Genomic DNA, 20,827 nt, shown 5'->3' with positions numbered 1-20,827 from the left:
ATTTCTCCCTTCCCTGAACCCCTAAAAACCATGAGTCTACATTCTGTCTCTGTGGAGTTGCCTGTTCTGGACATTTCATAGATATGGAATCAGACAATAAATATGTGGCTTTTTGTGATTGGCTTCTTTCACTTAGCAGAATGTTTCAAGGTTCATCCATGTTGTAGCATGTGTCAGTACTTTATTCCTTTTTATTACTGAATAATGTTCCATTGTATGGACATGCCACATTTTATTTATTAACTCATCATTTTGTAGACATTTGGGTTATTTTGTGTCATGGAATTTTGGGCAACACTTGCAAATATTTGAAGCTTTCTGTTAATTACTGAATGTAAAGAGTCTACTGGATTAACAAGGCATGCTGAGATTTTCTCTTCTTTGTTTTTAATTTGGTTTAACCATAGCCACTTACACTTGATTAAAGTTTGTTTGAAGATGCATTTTAAGTTCTTTAGCAGTAGAAGTGGTAGTACTAAAATGAGTGAACTTGCTTTATTCAAGCTTTAACTTTTTCTCCATTTTATGATTTTTTTGTTGTTGTTACTTCGTTAGATAGTCACTTCCCCCGTTTCCTAAAGAAAGGGCACCATATCGAAATGTTTCCTTTTATCCCCTTCAAGTTAAAAAAGAATCAGAACCTGAGGAGGAGACAGATGAGGATGAAGGTCCTGCACCAGTTGTAGTGGAGAATGAAAGCTATGTCAACCTTAAGAAAAAGATTTCCAAAAGATATGACTGGCAGGCAAAGTCAGTACATGCCGAAAATGCTAAAATCTGCAAGCAGTTCCGAATAAAACAGGTAGGGTATTCGGAGAGAATGGCTAGCATGTGTGGATGAAGGGATTAGGATTTAGGAAGTTTTGGCTACCCTCCCTAGTATATTTTCTTTTTGGCTCTCTTTTACTCTATTGGTCAGAGTTTCTGCATGCCACAGCAAACTTGAATGCGTGTTCTAGATAGTTTTGGAAAATCCACTGGCTGATGAAAATGAAACACATATATACCAGATATTCTCAGAGTCATGTGGCTTTGGTATTATGATAGAAATCTGATAAATGAAAGGAAAAGTAATACTGTGATTTACGTTAGAAATATCAGTGTAGGAAAGGAGAAGGGTAAGGAGGGACTCGGACCCCATTTCAGAGGCTCACAGGAATAAATAATTGGCCCAAGGTCACAGAGCTGGTAAGTGACAACACAGGGGTTCAAGCTAATTCTCTTGTTTCCAAAGTCCAAGTTATTTTGACCCCATTCACATGAAGATTATTTTGAAAGAACTCACAAGTGAACTGTTAGGGCAGAGTTGGATGTAGGATGTATGCTTAACCAGTTTGGGGACTGGATTAGATGCTGTCTAAGGGCCCTTCCAGTTATAAGCTCTGTACTTCTGATTTTTGACACAGTATGATAGTATTACATATATGGTACAACACCTGTAGAATGTCACATTGAGTAGAAAATCGTACCATAAATAATAAACGATAGAAACGAAAAATTACATATTCAGTTTGAACAATGTGTTTAGAAGTGATAAATTTATATGATAAAATTATTTGCAGAAAATGTATATGTTAATTAAGTGTTAGTATATAATTTCTTATGTTATTCAAAACTACATCCACGTTTTTAACCTACAGTATAGTGTTTATAGCATTGGCCATTAGATGTCAGACTGAGTTACATAGATGTGTTGGTTGGCCAAAAAGAACCCTTTAACGAATGCTTTGATTATTATTTCGGTAAAAATCTGATACTATGCAGAACTATGCTGTCCTGTATGGTAGCTTCTATCCACATGTAGCTATTGAAAGTTAAATTAATTAAAATTAGATAAAATAAAAAATTCAGTTTCTCAGTAGCACTGGCCATATTTCAAGTGCTCAGTAGTTGCATGTAGCCAGAGGTTGTTATATTGGACAACACAAATACAGAGCATTTCCGTCAGCACAGAGAGTCCTGTTGAACAGTGCCAGTAGAGACTCTTGCCAGAGGAGCTGGATGGGTGCTAAGCAAGAAGGATTATTTCTCTTATAAGATCCTCCCATTTATTCAGATGTAGGAAAACCAGATTCCACAGCTTATTCTGGTTGATTCTCTGAACAACCTTCTGACTAAAATCACTAGCATCCAGCCTCAACAAATCTGCAATTTCTGTCTCTAAACAAATTGCTAAAGAAAACAGAAAGGGTAGGTCTAACTATGGGATTCCACATTCAGAGCTTTGTGAAAGGTGATTCCAAGTAACCCAACTGATGTCTTATCTTTTATTTTACTAGGCGTCCAGACAGTTCCAGTCAATTCTGCAAGAAAGACAGTCACTCCCTGCTTGGGAAGAAAGAGAAAACATTCTTGAATTGCTGAGCAAGCACCAAGTGCTTGTTGTAAGTGGTATGACTGGGTAAGAATGAAGTTTATTTGTAATTCAGCTTTTATCCATAAATACAGTATATGCCCTGGTTACCGCAGACAGTTTTACTTTTAAAAAACCAGTAGCTGGTATTATTTGTGCTTTCTTCCTGTCAAATATTAAATAATATTTCACAGAGGCTAATAATGTGGCAACTGTAGCCAACAGAGCCAAGTTACAAAAAACAAACAATTCAGGAATTTAGGAATTTATAGACATATTTCACCTCTGCCTTGAGACAATTTTAAGGCAAAAAGTCTAGTTGGAGGCTTTTAACAAGGCCCATTTTAAAATTTCTTCAAATAGTTCCAGAACATTTAGCTTGAAACTTTTCATCTTCTAAATTTATTCTGAAATCCTTAAAGCTTTTGTTTAAGAACAACTTAGAGCACATTATTTTTCCTGTTTCACACTCTCTGTATGTTATCCAGACCTATTCAGCAGGGACAACTTGCAGGCTTAATTTAGTTTTGTATTCAGAGGTCTTCAATTTAATCATTACATTTGTGCCCAGACTCACTGATATAGTGGTAACTTTCTGTCTCCCAGTTTCTTATCTTTTTTATTTATGTATGTATGTATTTATGTATGTATTTATGTATTTATTTATGTATTTATTAGGGGGAGGTATTTAAGTTTATTTATTTTTAATGGAGATACTGGGGATTGAACCCAGGACCTTGTGCATGCTAGGCATGCACTCTACCACTGAGCTATACCCTCCCCCTTCCCAGTTTCTTATCTTTTTAACCTCGGTCTAATTATAGCCAAAGCAATAGCCCATCAAAGGGAAAAATATAAAGTATTTTAACAGTCATAAGATAATACTCCTATTTCTTTAGATATAATTTATATGTAGAGTTCACATTCCTAGAGGCATTTATAGACCTTAACCTAATATTTATTCAGTAGTTCCAGTTTCATAAATGATAGGAAACTGTTATTTGATTGCCCTGTTAATCTGAGTGCAAATTCCTAGGAGTTATCAACTGTACATAATAAGTCTGTGGATAGGTTTAGAAGACATAGGAAGCAGAGCAACTCTTATTCTAATTCGCTTTCTCACTTTCCTCACTGCACACAACTGCTTCTCTAGTTAGCTAGCACTTGAAAACTCTTATTTTCGGACTTGTTTTGACATGCAGATGTGGGAAAACCACACAGATTCCACAGTTTATTCTGGATGATTCTTTGAACGGACCCCCTGAGAAGGTGGCCAACATCATCTGTACCCAACCCCGACGAATCTCTGCAGTCTCTGTCGCTGAGCGTGTTGCTAAGGAAAGGGCAGAAAGAGTGGGTCTGACTGTGGGGTACCAGATCCGGCTAGAAAGCGTTAAGGTTTGTATGCTCTGCTTATTTCCTGATGACAGAAATTTACAATTTTCAAGTGTAAAGAGCTCTTGGGATCAGGAGATTCACAGGCAAGTTGGGAAATACACTTCAATAGGGCCCAAGTCCTTTTAGGAATATTTTGGTTTAAACTCTTATTTGGGTGTACTTCATTTCCTCTATGGAGACCTTCTGTTCCTTATTGACAAAAGTGATCTAGTAAATGCTGCTTTATTCTTAAATCTGGGACTTAATCCTTTTAACCAAGTAAGGAATAGACAGATTCAGAATTGATTTCATCGCTCACTGTTGTTTTTCTGTTTTTTAATAGTTTTTGAATGCTTTTTAAGAGTCTTAAATTTAACATTTTGATGTGAAGTAGAAAAGCTTTTGTTTTTGTTGCCAGCAAGAAACTATGCATTTAATTTTTTGGTTTATATTAAATGGACCTGCTGGTGTTTTCAATATTCTTTATCCCTATCCATTAAATATGGCTTTGCCAGGAAAGTGTTCCCTTTTTTCACCAATTTCACAAAAGCTCTCCATGCCCTTTTATGTAAGTCCTCAGCCACCAGACTGTTATACTGCACCACAGGAGTGCTGCTTAGGAGGCTCGAGGGGGACACGGCTCTACAAGGAGTCACCCATATCATCGTTGATGAAGTTCACGAGAGGACAGAGGAAAGGTAAGACAAAGATTTTCCAGATGAATACCCACACACATAACATGAAGATATGGCTGAAAGGATTTTATTCTGCTTTCAAGTCCGTTCCGTAGAGCTCGAAATGGTAATTGCCATAGAGAAGACTTCAGTTAGAGAGAAGGAATTGCTTAGAGAGGAGGTCTCCAGGGCCTGTGACATGAAAAATGCGAGGAGAGCACGTGTTCATCACTAGAAGAGTCATCCTATTAGATGGACATCATCTAATAAGAGATACTTAACACCCTCCTGGGCACCATCCTGCTGAGTGGGGCAGTGTGCTTAGCAGGAATAACAGATGTAATGCGTGCTGTAGCTGATGCATTGGTCAATATGTGCTTCCTTCTTTGTTCATGTGGTCAGTCATTCAGTCCTGACATTCATTCATATATTTATTGAACCTGTATTAAGTGCCAGTGTGGCTGGAGCCAAGTGAATAGGGGAAGAGCAGTAGGAAATGAGTGGCGAGGGTACAGATCATGTCACATAGGGCCTTGTCAGCGAGGACTTCGATAAGTTATCGAAGGATTTTAAGTAGAAGAGTGGCACCATCATGTTTACATTTGAGCAGCATTATTGGTCTGCCATATTGAGAGCAGATTTCAGGGGGCCAAGGAGCGACAGGGAGACCAGTTAGGATATTGCTGTTTTATAGTACATATTGTTCACTAACAACGTCTTGGAGATGTTTTCATATCTGATCTGGAGTTCTACTTTATTCCTTTTATCTGCCTCAGGTTATTCCTTAGAATGGATGACATTGTTATCATTAACCATTTCTTGGTTGATAGATATTTAGGTGGTTTCCATTGATTTGCTATTACAAACAATGCTATAATGAAAATCATTGCATATGCCTCTTTATGTGCATGTAGATTCAAATGCAGTGATAAACCCTGTTGGTATTTTGATTGTACTACACTGAATTTAGTTTATTTGGTAGGAAATTGATCTCTTTATAACATTAAGTCTTCACTTCTAGGAACATGACACATCTTTCTATGAGTGTTATAAATTTTTTTCACATAGGTGTTACACTTACTCAAAATATGTCAAAAGTTATTAATTTTTATGTATTGAATTTGTTTGATCCTCAGGTGTTTCTTTTATTTTCCTCTAGTGACTTCTTGCTGCTAGTTTTGAAAGATATTGTGTTGCAGAGACCAACTCTTCAAGTTATTCTGATGAGTGCAACTTTAAACGCTGAGCTCTTTTCAGAATATTTTAATTCCTGCCCAGTTATCACTATACCAGGTGATTAAAATGCATCATTAAATATGTATTGTCCTAATAAGCAGATATAATTATTTTAAAGTTCATTTGAAATATAAATTAATAGGTATTTATACCTCTTTCTAGAGAAGAACTGATTAGTTGATAACAAATAAAACCACAACCATATAATAAAATTAAAGAGATAATGTTATATTCATTTGCTGGGAGATTTTAATTTATATATGCATTTTTAAAAGTATAGGTTATTAGAATTTCTAGCATTCCTTTATGTTTAACATCAAAATGTGAGCTTATAATGGTAATCTGTCATAAAGAGAGAAGTTGTATCTGTGTATAGCATATTTCTTTATTGCTGAATTCTGCTAAATTTCCAGATATTGGTTCATTCTGGGAGAAAGTGAAGTTGGACAGCCTGTGTCTTCTTTTGATGCTTTCATAGTCTAATTGTGGAATTAGTTTATCACCTTGGGGTTTGGTTTATCCTTTTGCAATTGATTTCTAAAGGAACAATTTGGAAACACTGACTGATGAATAGTAGTATTCTTTGTCCTAGTTATAGAGGATATTGACAATAGATTTAAAGACAAAATTATATGCTTGATCTAGAATACAATCGTTGACTCTTTAAAGGTCTCCTGTGGGAGAGGAGGAGGAGAGGAAAAGTTGTAACAGATTTTTTTTTAAGAGGTCTTATTAATAAGCAAATGATTGTCTCTCCAACTGTACACTTCTGTGTTATTTACTAACTAGAATCTACCCCTTCCAATTTCTGTCATCAAAAGCTTTTTTTGGATACATTAAAGGCCACAGAATAAATTGTACCTTATTGTACCAAGCCTTGTTTTAAGAGAATTTTACACATACAATTTTAAGAGAGTTGAACATGTATTCTGAGAGTTTTCTGTTTTATTTTCTTGTTCTTCTAGGTCGTACATTTCCTGTTGATCAGTATTTTCTGGAAGATGCAATCGCTATGACAAGGTAAGGAAGACGTAAATTAAGGTTTGGTGCAAGCCTTTGAAAACAGAATTACTCTTTTACGTCAGTGTGCCCAGATACTAATAAATGTGTTAGTGTTTCTTCTGATTTTTCTATTTGAGGGTTTTGCTTTCCCCTCTCAGTGAATATTTATTATACAAATTATTTGAATTCACAAGTAACATTATATATTAAAAGTACTGTCTCTGGAACCCCTAAGGTGAACTATGGACTTCTGATTATAATGACATATGGATGTCAGTTCATCAGTTGCAACAAATGTACCACTCTGGTTGGGGGTGTAGATAATGGGGGAGGCTGTGCACGTGTGGAGGCAGAGGTCTATGGGAACTCTGTGTACCTTCTGCTCAGTATTGCTGTGAACCTAAAACTGCTCTATTTAAAAATGAGGGACCAAACATGGAGAATTTAGATGGAAAAAAGAAAGAGTACTAATTCTGCAGACAGGCTGCTAGTATTTAAATCCCTCTACTTACCCACTGTCGCACTGGCTAGTAGCTTAATCTGTCTGTGACTTAGTTTCTCCATGTGTAAAATGAGCATATTAATGGTAGCCTTTTCACAGAGTTGTCATGAGGATTAGTTAATTAATTAATACTTGGACTTAATAGTTGCAAAGTGCTTAGAAATGTACCTGGCCCATAGCACATGCTTTATAAATGTTAGCTATTATTATCATTATCGTCCTACCTTCAAGGAGTTTGCAGTGCATATGAGTGTTAACATGTCTGTATAAGTTCAGTACTGGGTAGAAAATGATAATGTCTGTTGGAGACCAACAGACTTCTCCCCTTTGCAAGCCCTGCTTCCTCTTCCTACTCTTTGACCTTGAAGATTCCCCAGGATTTTATCCTTGCACTGTTCCTTCTCAATGTTAAACTCTTCCCTGGCTCTCTCTGACTCATGTGATTTCAGCTGTCACCCCTGTGCCACGAACTCCCAGATCCATATCTTCATTCCTGACCTCTGAGTGCCAGAATGAAAACAGCTTTGATGTCTGACACCTTAAGCTCAACCCAGAATTTTTCTCCTCCCTGCTCCTTCCATTCCTATAAGCCCCCTCCTAATTCTGTATTTACTTAATGATACAATATTCTCAAGTTAAAAGCCCCAAAACAGTGGCTCTCAAACTTCAGTCTGCGAGAAGCATACTTAGGGAGCTTATTAAGATTGTTGTTTTGTGGTTCCTGCCCCACTTCCACTGAATGTGAATCTCTGGGGAAATCATGTTTCATCTAGTTTCCCTGTCTTTTTTTTCTCACTTTTCAAACTCATTGCCTCCAGAATTATCTTAAAATAGAGTAAAAACACATTCCATTGTGTTCCCTACCAGCAAGAGGGCACAGCCAACAGAGTCCTGGACTGGTAGAAGAATAGCATGTGAATTGGGAAGAAACAGAATAACATTCTGCCGAATGAGCTCATAAAATAAGTGCATATGTTCATTCCTCACCCACAGACCCACGTTCATGCACACATTCCTTGTCTTCCTTCCTCAGGTACGTGTTACAGGATGGGAGCCCATATACGCGCTCCATGAAGCAGATGTCCAAGGAGAAGCTCAAGGCGCGGCGCAGCAGAACTGCATTTGAGGAAGTGGAGGAAGACCTGCGGCTCTCCCTTCACCTCCAGGACCAGGACTCTGTCAAAGACGCAGTGCCCGATCAACAGTTAGATTTTAAGCAGCTCCTGGCCCGCTATAAAGGTAATGTGCCAGAGATAACTAGTTTTCCCCCCGCTGTGATCCAGAAGAAAAGTGGCTCGTGTTTCATGGTTACCTTGTCTGTAATTATTCAGAACAACCTTAAACTTTGAAAAAAATAACAGTTCCAACACATATTAGATTAAAATTGTTGCTACATTTACCAGTGGGGTTTTTCCTAATTATTAAAGAAATGTGTTAATGATAGAAAAATTGGGAGGTAGTAAAATATGAATTATATTCTTGAGTATTTTGTAACTTTGTATTTTGATATGATTTCAAATTCAAAACTAAAGTTTGCAAGACTACAATGAACTCTCCTATATCCTTTACCTTGATTCAACAATTGTTAATATTTTGCTTCATTTGCTTTATTATTTGCTCTGTGTCTATGTATATATTTTTCCCTGAGTCTTTTGAGGGTAAATTGCAGATATGATGTTCCTTAACTCCTAATATTTTGGTATGTATTTCCTCAGAACAAGGGCGTCCTCTTATGTAAACAACAGGACATGATCAAAATGAAGACATTTAGCGCTGATACAATACTACTGTTTAAGCCACAGTCCATATTCTAATTTTGTCAGTTATCTCAGTAATGTCATTTTTTGCTATTTTCTAAGTGGTCCAGGATCCAACCCAGGACTACATATTACATTCAGTCATCATATGTCTTTAGTTTCTTTTGATCTGGAAAAATTTGCCAGCCTTTACTTTTCTTTTGTGATTCACATTTTTAAAGAGTTTGGGCCAATTATTTTGTAGAATGTCCCTCCATTTGGGTTTGTCTAATATTTCCCCATAATTAATCTTAGGTTATATATTTTTGATAAGAAAACCACAGAAACAGTGTTGAATCTCAGTACATTGTATCAGGAGCCACATGATGTGGTCTGTCCCATTTTTGGCAGTGTTGACTTTGATCACCTGGTTAAGATGATGACTGTGTTTCCCTGTTGTATTACTTATTCCCTTTGTAGTTAATAAATCAGTTGTGGAGAGAGATTTGGGACTATTTAAATATCCTATAATATCCTCAAAATTTCACCCACTAGTTATAACATTAGTTAGTGGGCTTGAAAATAACATCTTTTTTTAGGGTCCCTCCTGTGCTGGACATTTTTATATGTGTCGTGCCAGACCCCACCCAGCTTTGTTCTTCGATAATCTTCCATACATATCAGCTGGGCTGAAACCATAGAAACCCTAAGGTTTCTATTCTTTTTTCCTAAAGGCTGGACAACTCTCAGCTGTCTTTTCTGCTCTCTCTTCTCTGAACTGCCACCCCAGCTCCTCTTAGTCCTTTCAAAAAAAAGGTGTTTACCTTTAAAGGTGGAGCCTCCAACCCCTGTTCTGTAGCAGAAAGGGCAAGTGAGTTTTCCTTTTTTTCCTTCTACCCAAAGACTCAGTCCTGCATGGGAAATGGTAGTGATCAAGGAATTAGGGCATTAGCCATTTGTTCTGCTCTTTAGGAAGAGATGCACAGCTCCCAAACATGATTGCACTTCATCTTCCCAAATTCCTGAGAAGTAAGGTTAAGAGCATAGACTTGTATCTTACAGATCTGGGTTCAACTCCCCAGGTTCTCATAAACCCACGTATATATGCAAGTTCCTTATCTTCTCTGTACCTCAGTTTCCTTATTTATAAAATGGACTTGTTTAGGAGATGAAATAAGACAATACAAATCCACAGCATAGTGCCCAGCTAGTAAGTACAGATTTGTGATTCTAATTAAACTGTATGATTCACATGTTTGTGTTCTTTCTGTACATCATACCAGCTGACAGTTCCCATTTCCTTTTTCTATTAAATTATTCAACGGGAAAATCTCTTCGGTTTCTCTTTTGAAATTCCAGAGTTTTCTCCAAGAATTATGATTGGCTCTAAGCCGCGGTCTTTCTAATTTCAAGCACAGAGATACCAAAGTTCAGAAGGCACCTCTGAGAACTCTTTTCTAAGGATTTGAGGCCTGGAAACCTGACTCTGCCACTAGTTTCTGTGTGATGCTGGGCTGATTACTCAGCTTCTCCAACACTCCCTTTCCTATAAAACAAAGACTTCATTTAATTGATCTCAGTGCTCTCTTTGGCTTTTCAGAAAATTAAGTGATGTTTCCTAGCTCAATTTTTAAAACTTTTTCTAGTTAAAAACTAATAATGATCAGTCCTTTAAAATATGTAATTGATTAGTAAAATCTGCCAAACTATAAAACATTTTTTTTTATGATTTCCATTTCTCTTTTTTCTAGTTAGCTAATTCTTTCTCCTTTTTCAGAAGTCAGGCTATTTGGAATCTTGGCAAATAAAAATGATTCCTGCTTTGCCTTCCACACCCAACCACACCCTTGCTTGTGTAGCCTACTTCTTCATTTTTCACCAACATAGGGTTCCCTCTGCCAGAACAGCATTGTTTAGAAACTGCTCTTGCCCCTCTTAAAGCTTTTCAGCGTAGTGTAGGAAGCTTCCCTTCCTTGATACCAACTACGGTTATCTTGTTCCAGTTAGACTCTTTCAGGTGATTAGAAAGACTTAAAAGGAAAGGGCAGCTGTCTTTGGAGAGTCGTTCTCCCCAAGCATATGCTATTTGTTTTTCAAAGAGCTAAGGTTTGTGGTGCAACCCAAGGAACGAATCTTTTACTAGGGCCTCAGATGAATTAGAAGGAGACTGTAGACCCTTACCCAAGGATCTGTGTGTGGACTTCAGGGGTGTTGGTGAAGCCATTAAAATCACATGTATTTTTCAGGGAAGATTCATAACTTTTATGACTTTCTCAAAGGAACCTTAAAGGTTATAAGTTACTGTTGTTCATGGTTACTGTGAGCTGGACTTTCATTAAATCTGACTTATGACTTAATTGAATCTGGAAGAGGTTTCTAAAATGTATTTGATTTTGAATTTTGTTTCTAGAACTTAAATGTCAATAAGCATGTGAAAGATAAAAAGGGGAAGGAAGGAGGAAAGTTCAAAGTTGCCTCTCTGGGCCTTTGCAGCAGGGACAGGATTCTGCTCTTTGGGTCATTGTTCAAGCAAAAAGTTCTTCTAATGAGCCTGTATTTTCTGAGAGCCTGAAGTAAAAAAGTTCATTTCAGTACATTAAATGTGAACATCTGTAGTATTAAATCAAACCAAGACACTCGCCTGGTTCCCAGGCATATTTTCTTTCTTTCTTTCTTTTTTTAAACATTTGTTTATTGAGTTATAGTCATTTTACAATGTTGTGTCAAATTCCAGAGTAGAGCACAATTTTTCAGTTATACGTGAACATACATATATTCATTGTCACATTTTTTTTCGCTGTGAGCTACCACAAGATCTTGTATATATTTTGCTGTGCTATACAGTATAATCTTGTTTATCTATTCTGCATATGCCTGTCAGTATCTACAAATTTGAAATCCCAGTCTGTCTCTTCCCACCCCCCGCCCGCATATTTTCTTTAATAAGGTATAATTATCCTTCTGATTTTTACCTTTCTTTCAGGGGTTAGCAAATCAGTCATCAAAACAATGTCCATCATGGATTTTGAAAAGGTTAATCTTGAATTAATCGAGGCCTTGCTAGAGTGGATAGTGGATGGAAAGCACTCCTACCCTCCAGGTAACTGCTGCCTGTCTTCATTCATGTGTGAGGTGGCAGAGGGGAAGGGAGCCCACTTCCTGGATAGTGGGCATTGTGGGGACAGCCTCCCTTCCTGGAGTGCTCCCCCTACCCTCACCTTCTCACCCCCAGTTGTGTGTGAAGTTGCTTATTAGGATTTTCAGGGGGAAATTTTACCTTTGACCTTTTGAGGAAGTTTTACCTTTTATCAGATGTTAACAATACAAGGTCCAAAAGGAAGAAAGCTGAAAAGAAGGCCTGGGTGTCCACACATTCAACACTCAGTCCCTGGCTAAATGGGAGTCTAGTAATGAGTGTTTGAATTACATGAAGACTCTGCAGTGGAGGCCACAGGACAGTGGAGTTAAGGGAGCAGCTTTGGGGAGTCTGATATACTGCCCTGTTCTGCTCCTCTGGAGCTCTGTTACCTTGCATAAAGTCCTTATCTTTTCTATGCCTCAGGTTCCTTGTTTGTAAAATGAAGACAGTAAATAAGTCCTCTGTTTTGATGATTAAAAGAAGCCATATATAAAGCGCTTAGCACAGTGCCTGGCATGTAGTTAATGCCCAGCAGATACTACCCCAACAATGATAATATAATTGTACTAGTATATTTGTCATCATTGTTGTCACCACTCCTCCTCCTCCTCTTCTACTATAACGCAGAGTGGTCCCTATCTTCCCCTTACTGTCTTTCTGTCTCAGTGGCTTCTTCCTCACTTGTAGTCCCTTATCCCCAGAATGAATGCCCTACATCATCTCATAACTGAATCCTTCACATCATTCAGGTTTCTGTCAAACGTCTTCTCTTCAGAGAAGTCTTCTCTGACACCCTATCTGTTGTCCTGCCCTGCCCCCCTCACTCTATCATAATATCCAAAAATGGTTTTCATTTTCATTATAGCACTTAACACTATCCAAAATTATATGTCTACCTTCAATAGAATGTAAGCTCTTTAAGAATAAGGATTTCTTGTGCACCACTGTGTTCCTCAGACCCTAGAACAGTGCCTGGCATATTTAGGTATCAAGTAAGTATTTGTTGCATGAATAGAGGCAGCCAGTGTTGGGTGATGTGATCATTAAGTGGAATCATAGATCAGAAGATTATATTATGGACTCATTACATAGTGCTTAAGAGAAATGGGAATGACTGCCCTCTTCTGCTTAGACTTTAATCATTGTGTGGTATTTTCTAAAGAAACATGTGAACCACATAAAATTATTGAAGTGCCTTGTTTCTCAGCCTTTGACAAGTAGCCAGTGTTGGCTAATGCAGTATCAGTGGATTGAATATCTTACTTCATCCCAAAGAAAAAGACTTATTGAAAAAAATCAAGTATAGCAGCCAAAAAAAGTTAGAAAATTACCAGAATTCAAAGCAAACGTGTTGTAGTGATTAGGCAGTTGGTGATATTATTTGTGAATATCAAAGATACCTCTTATCCAGATGGCCAAGCCATGAGGGCAGAGCAAATCAGAAGGCACATGAAAATACAGGCAAAAATTTTTTTCCATCCATATAGATTATTTTACACTCTTAAATTTTGTGGTCCTTTAGTAGAGAGAAAAGCATGGAGTATGTAATGGAAAGAGCATGGATCTGGTACCAGAAACCCTACGTTTGTGTTCGTACTCCACTCTGACCATGTTACAGAGTCGTCTTAAAGGGTACTAAAAATCTTCTTAACGGGTGGTTATGAGGATCTAATGAGATAACATGTGAACATTCTTTGTAAATTATGAAGTATTAAAACCAACTTGGAAAGATACCTTTTGCCCTTCTTACTTCAGAGTTCCATTTTTGTAACAATTTAGTTTCCTTATTTATTTAGTGGGGAGAATAACTATCATAAATAATTGGTTGTGAGTTCCTTGTGGGCAGAATTTGTTCTATATTTCACTGTACCTGGCACAGAGCTGACAGAGGCACCCAGTAGACATTTGTGGGATTAAAGGAGGAGCTGGTGAAGACAGTATCAATTTCCTCTCTGAATAAAGCACAAAAGGAGGTGACTATTGCTGAGTGACTGTTCTTGGCACAGAAATACACTACACAGTCAGTTATCACTGCTTATTTTCTTTCATGTAAAATTTTAAAGCCTATAAACCACTAATATGGCATGGTTGGTTAATGTACTGCCTCTTCAACACATATCTGAATTTAAATTATCAGGCTGGCCAGCCAGTTACAGTTTCTTTTTCTCATTTCCAGTAAAGTGTTTATGGATTTTATTTACTAATGGAGAGAAGAGTTGTTCTGTCTTATAAGATTAGAAGGATAACTCTATCTATAGAAAAGAATGTCAGTGCCCAGGGCACTGAAGGACTATGTCTAAAGAGCTTTGCTAATGATTCTTGTATAACTTAAGGCATCATATTTTTCCACACATCATTTTTTTGTTGTTGTAAAAAGATATAATACCTCATTTATTTTGTAGTTATTAAGTCAGAAAATATATATTGCAAGTTTATTATCCATTAAATTCCCTGGGGACTTCACAAAGAAAGGAAAATTGACACTGAAAAATCACAGATTATTAATTTTTTTCACTTAAAACTATAGTCTGTATTAGTTTTTTCTTTTTTTGCATTTACCAGATTGATTGTTTTTATATACCCAGGTGCTATACTTGTATTTTTACCGGGACTAGCAGAAATCAAGATGCTTTATGAACAGCTACAGTCTAATGCTCTTTTCAACAACCGACGTAGTCATCGGTAAGTTCATTGCTTTCTATAGCCTTCATCATCTGTTGCAGTCATATGTGAAGATAAATAACCAGAAAGGTCTCTTTGATGGTCATCACCCTCTTTAGACCCTGATGTCACTCCTTAAGAAAATGTTTGTTTATGCCAGCTGGGAATAGACAAGTCAGTTTGTTTCAGGAAATCAGGAAACCCATTCTATTATATAAAAATATTTCTCTTCACTTAACATAGTGGCTCAGCAAAGTTACGTGTACGTTTGGTACAACATGGGTTTGGCCTGCATGGGTCCACTTATATGCGGATTTTTTCCAGTAGTATATACTATAGTAGTGCATGATCTGTGGTTGGTTGAATTCATGGATATGGACCCATTCGCTCGGAGGACCACAGATTTGAAGGGTCAACTGTCAGATAAAAGCAGATTTTCTACTGTGCAAAGGGTCGCCCACCACCCTCTGCCCTGTGTTGTTCAAAGGTCAACTATAATTTCAGTTGCCAGATACAGGTGATGGGAGAAGCCAGTGTTAGGAACAGCAAAGAAATGCTACCATTTTGAGAAAAAATAATTTTGAATGGTTCCTATTCCAATAGCAATACACGCTGGGTGTGTCTTCATATCTAAAGGGATAACTACTTGATAAAAGAGCACCCCCTAGAAATATAAGGTGAAGTTTCTTAACGTATGTGACTGTCTCTGCCTCTCTTTCTCTGGATTTAAAGGTAGGGAAAAATGAGTCTTTGCTGATTAGTGTCCTCTAGGCTTGTTACTTGTAGAATATCATCTATTTAGTCTTCTTGGTTACACTCCAGTTTCTCCCAAGTTGATGCAAAGTTTTTAGTTCATAGAACTGAATAAATACTTCGTTAGGATCAGAAAGATCTGGCCTTGAGGACGGGTTGTAGAGAAGCTGCTGATTCTTGGAGTCATATTGTTAGTCTTGATAGAAATTCACCCATAATAACCCATTTCAGTGTTCTGTGCTGGAACACTAAGTGTGTTTCTATTTTCTTGCAGATGTGTTGTTCACCCACTTCATTCATCTTTATCCAGTGAAGAGCAGCAGGCTGTGTTTGTAAAACCGCCTGTAGGTGTAACTAAGATTATAATTTCCACCAATATTGCTGAGACTTCCATAACCATTGATGATGTTGTCTATGTCATCGATTCTGGGAAAATGAAAGAAAAGAGGTATTCTCTTTTGGTGATGTAAGAAAGGGGCTAAGCAACACAGCTGTTAATGGCTAATGCTATTAAGCTGCATGCATTACTGTTTGAAAAAATACTTTATGAAAATTGTCCGTGGATATATGAGTGATTCTATAGCTAGGACCATGAATCTTATGTTCAAACAGAGGTGGAAAGTTTAAGGTTTTACCTTGGATGTAATTATTTTTTCCTCTCTTTTTCTCATATGTTCATGAAAAAGAGTTATCGTGGGAGGTGATGGATATGTTAATTACCAAATGATTAGTAATCATTTCACAGTGTATACATATATCAGAACATCACATTGTACACCTTAAATATATACACTTTTTATTTGTCAAAAATAAATAAAAATGGGAAGGAATTTTTTAAAAAATTATATAAAGAAACTGTATGTGGTAGCATTTGATACCATTTAAATCAGCACTGGGTGCTCCCACCCTGGACTCCCCTACCCCAGAACACACGGTACACTGTCCTTCCACAAAAGGACAGTTCATCTGTTCTGTCCATGCTAAGTAAAGGCTTGGCCACATTCTTATAAGGTTAACTCTTTTTTACATTTTCTTTAACTTATAGATACGATGCCAGCAAAGGAATGGAAAGTTTAGAGGATACTTTTGTCTCTCAAGCCAATGCCCTGCAAAGAAAAGGGCGAGCAGGTCGTGTGGCCTCTGGGGTCTGCTTCCATTTATTTACCAGTCATCACTTCAATCACCAACTTCTAAAACAGCAGCTACCAGAAATACAAAGAGTGCCGTTGGAACAGCTCTGTCTACGGTACATCTTGATCATTGTTCTGCTTCCAGAAGGTCCCAGTGTTTCTCACCTTAAGTTCCATGTTTGTTTTTTCCCTTAGTGAAGATGTTTTGCTAAGAGTGGACTTGGATGAACTCATTCATTTGCAAAGAAAGAGCTCTTTGGTGTTGCCTTTACCATTCTTTTTAACTTTCTGCACAGAAAGATCTCTTGCATTGCAGAGAATGGCCCTAAAATAGAGTTTAGGAGTACAGTTATAAGTCAGGAAAGTAATCTAACTTGTCAGGAAATTTCTGCTTGGGTAACACCAATATTAAATCATCACAGGGGAAAATCTACAGCCTCATTATCAGGCAGAACAAAGTGAACAAAACTTGAAAACACCATTATTTACCTGATGAACAAACAAGAACAAATATCATAAAATAGGATTTAATGAGTGAATAATTAAACTCAACTCAACGTTACTGAAGCTGGGGAACGTTTGTTTCAACTTTTCTGAAAATTTGCATAGAATTACATAAGAACTCTAAAACTATCCATGCCCTTTGACCCAGTCATCACTTTGAGGGAGTATATGCCCATAAAATGACAACCCAAAGGAAAGAAAGTTACTTATCCAAAGATGTTATAGCTCTTCTTTTATCTAGTAGGTATATTTTGAGAGCCTTCCATTACATTAGTAAAAATGTAAAGTGGTATGTTTATAGGTTCGTAGATTAGACAGGAATTATAAGTGAAATAAATTTTATATTAGATTTTTCTCTTCTGAGAATTGCCTAAACTCATAATTTAAAATAGCTTTTCGAGAGTTACACAGCAGGACACAAAGCAGATTAGTTTTATAAACAATTACTATACAGTTTCAGATGTGGGAGAGAGAGTGAATGGATCATTTGAATTTTATTTCATGATTTGAACACACTGATAGGGAATCATTTTAGAAGTTTATAGAGAGAATTGTAATCCAAATCTCAGTAAATTTCACAATCAGAAAGTGTTTCTGCAATTATTTCCAGGAGAACTAGAAGACATGAGATTTTTAAAAAATTTATTTAAACTGACATGGTTTGGTTTATGAAAGCATATATCTGGAAAATTATAAACTATTTTCACTCTTTTGTGTCATGTCACCAGAAGTAAAATTGACAAATTATTGTTTTCTTTTTTCAGAATTAAAATTTTAGAGATGTTTAGCACTCATAATCTCCAGTCTGTGTTCTCTCGGCTCATTGAACCTCCACACGCTGATTCTCTCCGTGCCTCAAAAATACGATTACGAGACTTGGGAGCCTTAACTCCAGATGAAAAACTGACCCCTCTAGGGTATCACTTGGCCTCTCTGCCCGTAGATGTGAGAATCGGCAAACTAATGCTGTTTGGGTCTATCTTCCGCTGTTTGGATCCTGCTCTCACCATTGCTGCCAGTTTAGCTTTTAAGTCTCCTTTCGTAAGTAAACAACATTCATCTAAACTGGAGTCCGTAAGTCTCTAAGGGGACCATGGGGGCTTCAGGGTTATGGGAGTCCCCTAAAAATGTTCTTGTATGTTAATATGTGACTCTTTCAGGGCATAATGTCTATAACTGATCTGATCCTCAAAGAAATCCATGCCCCAAGTAAAGATGAAGAACTAGAGATCCAGCTTATTTAAATATTATAAATATGCTTTTGTATATCTGCTTTACTTGCTCCTTATAGGATTATAGGAAAATCAGAAAAAGCAAGCAAGCAAAAAATGCCCTTGCATGATTTTCGAAAAACAATAAATACATTGGGCTACTTTTTCTTGTAACACTTTATTGAAATATAATGCATCCATTTAAAGTGTACACTTTTATTAGTTTTTAGTATTGTGCAATCATCACCATAGTCAGTTTCAGAACATTTTTATCACTTCATAAAAACACCTCTTAGCTATCACTCCTATTTCCTGCCAGTCCTCCCACCACTCCAGCCCTAGGTAACCACCAGTCTCCTTTCTGTCTTCATCGGTTTGCCTCTTCTGGACATTTTGTATTAGTGAAATAGTATAATATACAGTCTTTTGTGATCAGCTTCTTCACTTAGCATAATGCTTTTAAGATTCATCTAGTTACAGCATGTATAACATCTTTTCATTTGCTTATTGTCCATTTGTGTAATTTCTTTCAAGAAATGTCTATTTCAGGTAGTTTGCCCATTTTTTAATTGGGTTATTTGTCCTTTTATTATTGAGTTGTAAGAGTTCTTTATATATTCTGGATATAAGTTTCTTCCAGATACATGATTTGCAAATATTTTCTCCTATATTATGGGTTGCCTTTTTCACTTTCTTGATCTATTCTTTGAAATACAAAAGCTTTTATTTTTCTAACTTCCAGATTATCTAGTTTTTTGTTGCTTGAATTTTTGTTGTTATGATTAAGAATCCATTGCCAAATCCACAGTCATGAAACTATGTATTTTTCTAAAAGTTTTATAGGTTTAGTGCTTACATTATGGTCTTTGGTCCAGTTTGAGTTAGTTTTTGTACACAGTGTGAGGTAAGAGTCCAACTTTATTCTTTTGCTTGGACTGTGACTTTCCAGTTGTCCCAGCACCATTTATTGAAAAGACTGTTCTTTCTCCATTGAATGGTCTTGCATTCTTGTCAAATATTAATTGACCATAGATACATGAGTTTATTTCTAGATTCTTGATTCTGTTCCATTAAGTTATATAGTCTGTCCTTACATGAATTCCACAGTCTTGATTCAAAATACAAAACTCTAGTTTTGTACAAAGTTTTGAAATCAGGAAGTGTGAATTCCCAGCTTTGTTCTTTTTGGTAGTGTGTTGAGGATTTTTATGTCCATATTCATAAAAGATACTGGTCTTTAGCTTTGTTTTCTTGTGATGTTCTTGTCTGGTTTTGTATCAGAGTAATACTGGCTGCATAATGATTTGGGAAGTATTCCTTCCTCTATTTTTTGAAGAGTTTGTGAGGAATTAATATTAATTCTTCTTAAAAAGTTTGGTAGAATTTATCAGTGAAGCCACTTAGGCTTTTCTTTGTAGGCAATTTTTTTTATTATTATTAATTCAATCTCTTCACTTGTTAATAGGTCTATTCTACTTATCTGTTTGAGTCTTTTTTTTAATTGAAGTTTAGTTAGTTTACAATGTTGTCTATTTCTGATGTACAACATGTTTCAGTCATCCATATACATACATATATTCGTATTCTTTTTCTTTATAGGTTACTATAAGAATTGAATTTAGTCCCCTGTGCTATACAGAAGAAATTTGTTTGTGTATTTCATATATTGTAGTCACTATCTGCAAATCTTGAACTCTCAATTTATCCCTTCCCACCCCCTTCCCCACTGGTAACCATAAGTTTGTTTTCTGTATCTGTGAGTCTCTTTCTGTTTTGTAAATAAGTTTATGTCTTTTTTCAGATTCCACATATGAGTGATATGTGGTATTTTTCTTTCTTTGAGTTGGTTTTGATTGTATTTTTCTAGGAATTTGTCCATTTCATCTAAACTACCTAATTTATTAACACACAGTGTTCATAGTATTTTATAGTCCTTTTTATTTCTGAGCGGTTGGTAGTAATGTCCCCATTCTAGTAATTGGACCGTTCCCTCTCTCTCTTTTTTTTTCTCTTGATCAGTTTAGCTAAAGGTTTGTCAATTTTGTTGATCTTTTTAGAGAACCAGCTTTTGGTTTCATTGCTTTTCCCTACTGGTTTTCTGTTCCCTATTTTATTAACTTCTGCTCTTCATTTCCTTCCTTCTGTTTGTTTCAGGTTTAGTTTGTTGTTCTTTTTCCAGAATCTTAAGGTAGAAGTTTAGATTATTGGTTTGGGATTTTTCTTCTTTTTTAGTATAAACATATACACACAGCTATAAATTTTCTTTTACAGACTGCTTTAGCAGGATCCCATAAGTTTTGGTATGTTGTGTCTCCATTTTCATTCAAGTATTTTCTGATTTCCCTTTTTATTCTTCTATGACTCATTGGTTATTAGGTATGTGTTTAATGTCCATGTATCTATGAGTTTCCTAATTTTTTTCTATTATTGATTTCTAATTTCATTCTGTTTAGCCAAAGAACATACTTTGTATTATTTCAGTCCTTTAAAACTTAACTAACCAAGCATATGCTCTGTCCTGGAGAGTGTTCCACGTAGACTTGAGGAGA

At 36.5% G+C, this 20,827-nt stretch overlaps 1 protein-coding gene across 5 annotated transcripts in view; it reads left to right on the top strand.

The window, feature by feature from the left end:
• DHX57 (DExH-box helicase 57) overlaps positions 1 to 20,827 on the top strand; it is a 74,262-nt gene that overhangs the window by 40,983 nt on the left and 12,452 nt on the right. For all 5 annotated transcript variants that reach the window (XR_001365484.2, XM_032497368.1, XM_006181050.3 and 2 more), the window contains 12 exons: positions 624 to 802; positions 2,280 to 2,401; positions 3,556 to 3,751; positions 4,304 to 4,428; positions 5,564 to 5,697; positions 6,606 to 6,660; positions 8,178 to 8,383; positions 11,864 to 11,980; positions 14,605 to 14,701; positions 15,708 to 15,881; positions 16,479 to 16,679; positions 17,832 to 18,108. Coding sequence is in view for 4 of the 5 variants with exons in the window: in XM_032497368.1 (XP_032353259.1) it covers positions 624 to 802; positions 2,280 to 2,401; positions 3,556 to 3,751; positions 4,304 to 4,428; positions 5,564 to 5,697; positions 6,606 to 6,660; positions 8,178 to 8,383; positions 11,864 to 11,980; positions 14,605 to 14,701; positions 15,708 to 15,881; positions 16,479 to 16,679; positions 17,832 to 18,108 (1,883 nt within the window). In the remaining variant the exon portion in view is untranslated. The remainder of the gene's footprint in view (positions 1 to 623; positions 803 to 2,279; positions 2,402 to 3,555; positions 3,752 to 4,303; positions 4,429 to 5,563; positions 5,698 to 6,605; positions 6,661 to 8,177; positions 8,384 to 11,863; positions 11,981 to 14,604; positions 14,702 to 15,707; positions 15,882 to 16,478; positions 16,680 to 17,831; positions 18,109 to 20,827) is intronic.

Source organism: Camelus ferus, chromosome 15 (genome assembly GCF_009834535.1).
Source record: "Camelus ferus isolate YT-003-E chromosome 15, BCGSAC_Cfer_1.0, whole genome shotgun sequence".
Classification (NCBI taxonomy): Eukaryota; Metazoa; Chordata; class Mammalia; order Artiodactyla; family Camelidae; genus Camelus; species Camelus ferus.
Note: the sequence above shows the minus strand (reverse complement) of the source record. Positions and strands in the feature narration are given on the sequence as shown.